At 39.2% G+C, this 8,722-nt stretch overlaps 1 protein-coding gene across 1 annotated transcript; it reads left to right on the top strand.

Annotated features, from left to right (window-relative positions):
- The first annotated feature begins 2,819 nt into the window (after positions 1 to 2,819).
- LOC149213631 (uncharacterized) lies at positions 2,820 to 8,470 on the top strand. Its single transcript, XM_089389095.1, has 4 exons — positions 2,820 to 3,367; positions 3,492 to 4,584; positions 4,720 to 4,998; positions 5,111 to 8,470. The coding sequence occupies exons 1-4, from the start codon at positions 2,820 to 2,822 to the stop codon at positions 8,207 to 8,209; spliced, it is 5,019 nt and encodes a 1,672-aa protein (XP_089245221.1). The 3' UTR covers positions 8,210 to 8,470.
- Positions 8,471 to 8,722: the final 252 nt, after the last annotated feature.

Here is an 8,722-nt window from a genome sequence, read left to right as displayed (position 1 = left end):
GAGCCTCATTGTAACATAGTTCACAGACATGTATACGCCGCATGTCTTCTTAGATATAAACTACCATTGACCAAGCTAGTTATTTCCGTTTTGTTTGTAAGCATCTTTTAGTTCTTTGATACTAATGAAATTAAGATTTATTTTTGTTGCATCTCTGTATTTATGTTTATATTTGTATTTTGTTGTGTTCTTGCATAACTCTGGATCAGACCTACTAGCTAGGTAGTGGGATTTCCTGGAATCCTCCCAATTAGGCCTTATAGAGAAACGATTTTCCTTTTTATAAACTTGGGGGATGTTTTTTGGCCTTCCTATTTTGTGGCTACAAACATTAAAGTTGTTTTCTACCAAGGCACTAGAACAATAAAGCATTTTCTATGTATATTGGTTCGATTATTTGACTCAACTAGCATCCACGTATTTTGTTTTTTATGATCCATTTGCCTATTGCTAAACCTCTCTATGTATACTTTGATTCACATGAATTACAAGTATATGACTTTTTTTTTGTGGGAAAAGGAAGTCCATTTCTATAATTACTATTTTAAAGTGATCATATTTTAAACTTTTTAGGTTAGGTTTTTTGGGGGCTATATAATTGCTCAATTTTACTTAAAATACAACAAGAATTTGTTGGATTACAAATTTGATTTGTGAAATCTACATAATTGGAGTGCTTTAGGGGTTTCTCATGCACTAAATCCATCTATGCATTTTAAAACACACTTTAAACAAAAAAAAACCATAATTTCACCAAAAAAATTATTGTTGGATTTCGATTAAAATACGGAACGAAGAAGAGTTTCACTAATCATTTAAAATGTGTTTGGATATTTAGGGATTTATGATCAGTGAAATATGAATTTTGTAACTATTTTGTTTTATTAAATATAATTCATGAAACTTTGAAAATCAAAAGGTTTATGAAAAACATTCAAGCAATAGAAATGAGGGCATTAACCATCTCTTAATTCTTACATTTGAGAGAGTTCTCCCCATTTTATTAATTTAAAACAAAATGATGTTTGCTACAATGTTTTTAACTATTTAGTCATCAATATTTTATTGTTAATCATTGTTTTCATTATTAAGTTCAAATTGAACTCTACTATATTCACAAAGCAATGTTTATATATAAAGATTTTAATGTTTTGGAAAATGGAACTCAAGAATATCAATGTTATTATGTTAACCTATTACCTTATTGGCCCTCTCCTAGTTTATTCATTAACGGTTAACTCTTTAATTTATTCATTCTGTTTAGTCATCAAGACATTAAGGTTCTAGCCTCTAACAAATTAACCTTATAAATCTAAATTAAACATAAACCACTAAGATATTAAACTCAATCCATTACTATGAACCCTTTAACATCTAAGCCATTATCCCTTAAATCAATATGCCAAATTAACCCTAACTATTAATCCATTAATCTCTTTATCTTTTAACTTATTAACCAACACACCTTCTAACCATTAATCACTAACTCACCATCCGTCTCACCATTAATCAACTAACAAATTCATATGCCTTACTCATTAACCCATTAATTCTTTAACTAATATAATTAATTATAAATATTTACAATAAAACATAATAAATTATATTTAAATGTAATTATCCAAAATTAAACTTATTCACCCCGTAAGTTCCTCATCGACAAAACTTTTTGACATTATCCATCTAAGAATTCAAACGACTTCGTTGTAATTGTTAAATATCTATTTTTTAAATGGTTTTAAAGAAGTAATATTAAGATCGTAATTGAATCGTTTTCTCTTTAAATAAAGTGTTTGATTGGATAGGAATGTGCCAAAGTCTTTGATAATACAGGAAATATTTCTTCCGAGTAAATACCAAACATACATAAAGATTTAGATAACTACATAGGGTTGCAATATGAAATCCAACTCCCTTGTCAAATTTGTACTTGTGATGCCTCGTCTAGCCTAATCTGTGGGTGTAATCTGTGTGAGTGTATGTATCTGAGTGGCAGGGTAGGAATTTCAAATTTAAATCACTTATTAATAGTTTTTTGGATTTTAATTTTCATTTAAAATTTTTATTTTAAACATCTTATCACAAAATATTTATAGCCAAACATTTTATTACAAAATATTGATAGCCAAACATTAGCTATATATATATTTTATAACATAGTGAATCGATAACTGCCTGACCTAATCTAAAATAGAACTCACCATGTTATCAAATTCCATCCCCGGTGAAGTATGTTACTCATAACGTAACGGACAATTTGCTCGTCAAATTTCTTGGCGAATTAGCATGGACTTGCGACCATTATTATAATATAATATTTTGGTCACAAACTTTATGTCCCTCTCAACGAATTGTATGTCTGACATGTTGTGGGTCGGTGATCAGTGGCCTCCATGTGGTGTGGTCGGTGGCGAGATGCTTCCCTGTTTCACCCACTAAGTTCCCAAGTAGCTTCCTTTGATTAGTAGTATTTAGTGACACATTATAACTCCACTTTCTACCTATGAATTAGGGTTTTGAAATAGGAGAAGGAGCTCTGGTTTGAAACAAACCGAAATCATTGCAGTTTTGCTCTTAACATATTGGTAGACATATACACAGATATACAAAAGTCGCGCTGGAACTTGGAAGCGGCTGGTAGCCACTCTGCACTTGGGAGATCAACCAGACGAGGAATCTGAAAATATTAAGATTACCAAACCCTGGTTGTAACTTGGAAGCGGCTGGTAGCATCTTCACACTTGTGAGATCAACCAGATCCAGGTTTTAATTCCAATCTCTCTCATACATTTCATCTTCGCTTTTTCATTGTGTATTCCATGGCAAATCCTTTGGCATCGTCGTCCGACTCGTCTGGCAACAAGGCTCCCTACCAGGTGTTTATCAACCACCGCGGGCCGGACACCAAGTTATCCATCGCCGGCCATCTCTACAATCGCCTTCATGATGTACATGGATTGCAAGTGTTTCTGGACAAGGAAGAAATGGAGAAGGGAGACTTCTTCACATCTCAAATAGCTGCAGCTATGCGAGCGGCCTCCGTACATATAGCAATATTTTCCCCTGGATATGCAGACTCAGAGTGGTGTCTCAATGAGCTACTAGTCATGATGGAGTCGATGGAGTCGGGGCGGTCAACCATTATTCCAATATTCTACGGTGTTAACCCTGCTGATCTGCGCTGGACACTGGGCAAAGACGGAGTGTATGCTGAAGCGCTGACCAAGCTCCAAGGGAAGAAAACAACGAACTCCCTGACACATCAAGAGAAGCCCCGTTACGACTCCGACATCATAGAAAAATGGAGAAACGCTCTTTCAACTGTTTCACATATAAGCGGTTTCGACCTGCAGGGAGCGTACAATGGGTTAGTCTTCCAATTCTTCCTGTTTCTCTTATTATGTTATTTAGTTTCATAGGTATATAACAAAGCATTTATGTAGGCGTTTCTTACTGGTAATTGGTGATATTGTTTGTGAATATTAATTCAGTGTCGAGTGGCGGCTAGTGAATGAGGTCGTGCAACTAGTATTGGAAAAGGTCAAAAAGCCACCTCTGGACGTGTCCAAATATCCAACAGGTTTGGATCAAAAAGTAAGAGATTTTGAAGATTTATTGCAGCAGCAGCGGGGCGGGGAAACTAGAGTTATAGGAATCGTGGGCCTTGGTGGGGTTGGCAAAACCACCTTAGCAAAAGAATTTTTTAACCGTCTGGGATCAAATTACAAGCGAACTTGCTTTTTATTTGATGTCAGAGAAAAATCTGTAAATTCCCTGCATTCCTTGCAGAGTATCCTTATTAAGGACATCACTCAATTAAATGTGCAAATATCCAATGCTGACGAAGGTAAAGAGAAGCTAAGAAACTCTCTCTTATCTTCTCATGCTCTGATCATTTTAGATGATGTGGATCACATTCAACAGTTGGATGCATTACTTCTACCAGCTAAGGATGCCCTTGATTCCGGTAGCTTAATTTTAGTGACATCTCGCAATAAGGATGTTCTCACAAGTTCAGACATCCCAGAGTCATCCATTTACAGGCTAACAGGCCTGAATCGACAGCACTCCAAAGAGCTCTTTTGCTCGCATGCGTTTGGCCAGCCTCATCCTGTTGTAGGATTTGATGAAGTGGTTGAAGAGTTTCTGGATGCCTGCCATGGACTACCGTTGTCTCTGAAAGTGCTTGGGGCCCTTCTTCATGGGAAGAAGAATTTGAACCATTGGAAAGCACAGCTGCGCAAAATCTCCAAAATTCTTCCGGACGATATCCAGAGCAGACTCAGAATTAGCTATGACAGTCTGGATGAAGAGGAGAAGCAGATCTTCTTAGACATTGCTTGTTTCTTCATAGGAGAAGCCATGGATACCGCCGTCAGAGTATGGGAGGAATCCGGCTGGGAAGGAGATCTTGGTCTTCGGAACCTTGAAAACAAATGTCTTGTGGAGATTGACCGCGAAAACTGTATAAGAATGCACGACCATGTCAGAGACATGGGCAGACATATTGGAAAGAAAGAACCTCCGGATAGGCTTTGGCGCTTAATTCACAACTTTCTTCAGGATGTGCCCGACAAATCAACTGTATGTATTTTCTAAGATTTTAGAAGGACTTTCAAACTATTGTTGTGGTCTCAAAATTGTATTTAAAAGAACTGAATTTGTAGGTTTTGCAAGGATGTCAATATTGTTTCTAACAGTTTCCAGTGAACAATTTAGGTGCGTGGAATTAACATGGTTGAAACGCCGGTTGAAAACCGTGCGGAGCTGGGCGATCTCTTCCGTGGTATGCGCGGGTTGAAGCTGCTTAGAGTTGAAGGGGATTGTTTGGAAGAAAGCATATTCAAGACTGCACGGTCACAACATCTCATATGGCTCAGATGGGATAGATGTCCCTATTCTTCCCTCCCTCCCTGGATTCCAATGGAGCGTTTGAGGATTCTGCAAGTGTGCAGGTCGTCAACATTGAAAACACCGTGGGAAGATCATAATATTCAGGTATATATAGTAATTTTTTAATCGAGCTTGTTCTTCCCTCTTGGTAGACCACCACGTTTCCAATTGACATCCACGGCCCTACTTAGTTTTGGAAAATTTGTGAACATTGCAGGTACCTTTAAACTTGAGGGAGTTGAGTATTATTGACTCTGACGTTTTAGAACTTCCAAAGTCCATAGGTAAGTTGAAACAACTCGAAAAAATTGTCCTTAAATCTCAATTTTCTACTCTTCATCTGGAAACTTTGCCAGATGAATTCTGTCAACTGCCGTCTTTGGAGCACCTGAGCTTAATCGACTGCAGTTCAATGAAGTCGCTGCCGGATTGTTTTGGCAATTTAACGAAACTCCAACATATTGACCTGTCCGGTAGTGGCCAGTTGAATGTGCTTCCAATTTCCTTTGGGAAGTTATGTAACCTCCGGCAGCTTAATTTAAAGGATTGTGGTTCATTAACAGGGCTTCCAGATTCCTTTGGAAACTTGAGGAACCTCCAACAGGTTGATTTCTCCGACTGTACTTCATTAAAGGGGCTTCCAGATTCCCTTGGGAATTTAAAGAACCTCCAGCATATTGACTTGTCTTGGGCCACTGAATTAGAGAGGCTCCCAGATTCCTTTGGGGAGTTACAGAACCTGCAACTTTTGGTTTTGCGCTATTGTCGAAAGTTGCAGATCTTTCCCGAAACTCTTGGAAAGATAAGTGCCCTTGAATGCTTAGACATCTCAGGTTGTCCGAAAATTGAAGTATGGCCTCCCCAAGTCTCACATAACCGGTCATTGCTAAAATTATTTGTATCAGGTACAAATTTAAAAGAATTGCCAAGTGCCATCGGAGAGCTAAGTAATTTGCAAGTTCTGCATTTAGGAAGCCAATTGAAACGTCTGCCCGATAACATCGGCGACTTAAGGAGCTTACAGAAATTGGAGCTTTCTGATTGCATTCAGTTGAAATGTTTGCCGGATTCCATTAGATTGTTGACCCAGCTGAGAGAGTTGAAAATCAAGAATTTGGGCTTAAAGTACTTACCATCATCTGTCATGGCGCTGAACAGTCTTCAACAGTTAGAAATAGAGGGCTATCCGTTTAGCGAACTGCAATTCAGAAAAGTTGAAGGGGGAATAGTGTTGAATAAAGTGGACGCTTCCATTGTCAACTGTATGTTTGGGCTAAAATATTTAAGACTCTGCCGGACAAACATTTCAGGGTTATCATTTTGTGAAGGCCTTTGCCCAAACCTTCAACATCTCAGCATTCTTACATGTGATTTTTTGGTGGAGGTTGTAGAATTGCCAGCAACACTTATAGAGCTAAAGTTGAGCGAGTGTTGTACATTGAGGAAAATAGGACTTTGTGGTCTTGAAAGGCTCGAGAAATTCCAACTCGTAGCATGCCACACAGTTGAGGAGCTGCCAGGTCTTGAAACGTTGGTACGTCTGAAGGAGCTGAAGGTTAATTGCCACTGTCTGAAAAGAATTGACGGGTTGGCGCAGTTGACAGAACTTCAAGTGCTAAACACGGAAAAATGCTGTTCGTTAAAAGAACTTCCAGGTCTGGAACATTTGACTTTGTTGAGGGAGCTTAAAGCCAGTGGGTGTCGGAAAGTGCGGAGCATAGTGGGGTTGGCGCAGCTGCCAAAACTGGATGTGCTAGACGTGGAAGATTGTTCTGAGCTGGAAGAAATTCCGGGTTTCGAACATTTGACATCATTGAGGAGGCTTAATGCCAGTGGCTGGGGGAAATTGCAGAGCATAGAGGGCTTGGTGCAGCTGACAGGACTTCAAGAACTAAACGTGGCAAACTGCGGTGAGTTAAAGGAAATCACAGGTGGTCTCCAGCATCTGACAAAGTTGAGGAAGCTTAATGCCTGCGGATCTGGAAAACTGCAGAGCATAGAGGGGTTAGCGCAGCTGACAGGACTTCAAGAATTAAACGTGGCAAACTGCAGTGAGTTAAAAGAAATTCCAGGTGGTCTCGAACATCTGAAGTCGTTGCGGAAGTTTGATGCGAGTGGCTGTGGCAAACTGCAGAGCATAGAGGGATTGGCGCAGCTGACAGGACTTCAAGCGCTAAACTTGGCAAACTGCAGTGAGTTAAAAGAAATCCCAGGTGGTCTCCAACATCTGAAGTCGTTGTGGAAGCTTAATGCGAGTGGCTGCGGGAAACTGCAGAGGATAGAGGAATTGGCGCAGCTGACAGGACTTGCAGTGCTAAACTTGGCAAACTGCTGTGAGTTAAAGGAGGTCCCAGGTGGTCTCCAACATCTGAAGTCGTTGTGGAAGCTTGATGCGAGTGGCTGCGGGAAACTGCAGAGGATAGAGGAATTGGCGCAGCTGACAGGACTTGAAGTGCTAAACGTGGCAAACTGCTGTGAGTTAAAGGAAATCACAAGTGGTCTCGAACATTTGAAGTCGTTGGAGAGTCTCGATGCGAGTGGCTGTGGGAAACTGCAGAGCATAGAGGGGTTAGCGCATTTGACAGAACTTAAAGCGCTAAACGTGGCAAACTGCAGTGAGTTAAAAGAAATCCCAGATGGCCTCAAACCTCTGAAGTGGTTGCGGAAGCTTGACGCTAGTGGCTGTGGGAAACTGCAGAGCATGGAGGGGTTAGCGCATCTGACAGGACTTGAAGTGCTAAACTTGGCAAACTGCTGTGAGTTAAAAGAAATTCGAGGTGGTCTCGAACACCTGAAGTCGTTGAGGAATCTTAATGCGAGTGGCTGTGGGAAGCTGCAGAGCATAGAGGGGTTGGAGCAGCTGACAAGACTTGAAGTGCTAAACGTGGCAAACTGCTGCGAGTTAAAAGAACTTCCAGGTCTGGAACATTTGAGATCATTGAGGAAACTTAATGCTGGTGGGTGTCGGAAACTGCAGAGCATAGGGGGGCTGGCACAGTTGACAAAAATTAGAATGCTTAACGTGAAAGACTGCTGTGAGTTAGAAGAACATGGAAATCTGGAACATATGGGGTTGTTGAGGGTGCTAGCAACAAAGCATTGTGGGAAACTGCAGTTGCTGGGTAGGGGAGGATGGAAGTTCATGCGGCAAGGACGGAAGAAAAGTCGGCGAGCTGTTGGAGTAGGGAAGCCGCTGCGACGCCGCTGGAAGAAACAGACGCTTCAAAATGAAAGGTCAAAAGCAAATATTGGGATCAAAGTACGTCATTATTATAATGTTCACCGGTGGCCCCAGAATGGTCATTGCAGTCTGTGAACCGCAGCGAAACGAAGCCCTGTAATTGACATTTTCAACTATGGGTTGTTGTGATATCTCTTTATAGCAGCACTGTTAGTAAAAATGCTCTGAATCATACAGGTTATTGTGAACTTAAATCTTTGTTCTGTAATTTGCACTAGCAAATACCAAAAAGTTTGGAAGACCAAATTTGAACGGTTATAAGGTGAAATTTGAAAGTTTCACATTCCAACAATATAAAGTTATAAACATGTTCAATTTCAATTATACATTACTAAAGATGTTCAATAAATTAGAGTGATTTTCTTCTTTCCTTTTTAAATGAAATACGTCATTTCATTGACATTTTGATGTATTTCAACCATTAACAGTTTCATTTACCTTTATTGAATTGTATATTTTTTTAATTTGGCGTCTCATTTTCTTTTATGATATTTAATATATACAATAAAATGTTTATATTTTTTATTAAAAATATAATATATAATATAAATTATATTAATTTAATATTTTTTTTTTTTTTTGTCTGTT

The sequence above is a fragment of the Pinus tabuliformis genome, chromosome 1_1 (assembly GCF_031772625.1).
Source record: "Pinus tabuliformis cultivar Carrire ecotype Pingquan chromosome 1_1, CPIR1, whole genome shotgun sequence".
Classification (NCBI taxonomy): domain Eukaryota; kingdom Viridiplantae; phylum Streptophyta; class Pinopsida; order Pinales; family Pinaceae; genus Pinus; species Pinus tabuliformis.
The sequence above is the reverse complement of the archived record's forward strand: the minus strand, read 5'-3'. Positions and strand labels throughout refer to the sequence as shown.

Coding starts and splice junctions, on each gene's coding strand:
- LOC149213631 (XM_089389095.1), top strand. CDS start 2,820: ATGGCAAATCCTTTGGCATCGTCGTCCGACTCGTCTGGCAACAAGGCT. Junction 3,368..3,491: donor CTGCAGGGAGCGTACAATGG/GTTAGTCTTCCA, acceptor ATATTAATTCAG/TGTCGAGTGGCGGCTAGTGA. Junction 4,585..4,719: donor ATGTGCCCGACAAATCAACT/GTATGTATTTTC, acceptor TGAACAATTTAG/GTGCGTGGAATTAACATGGT.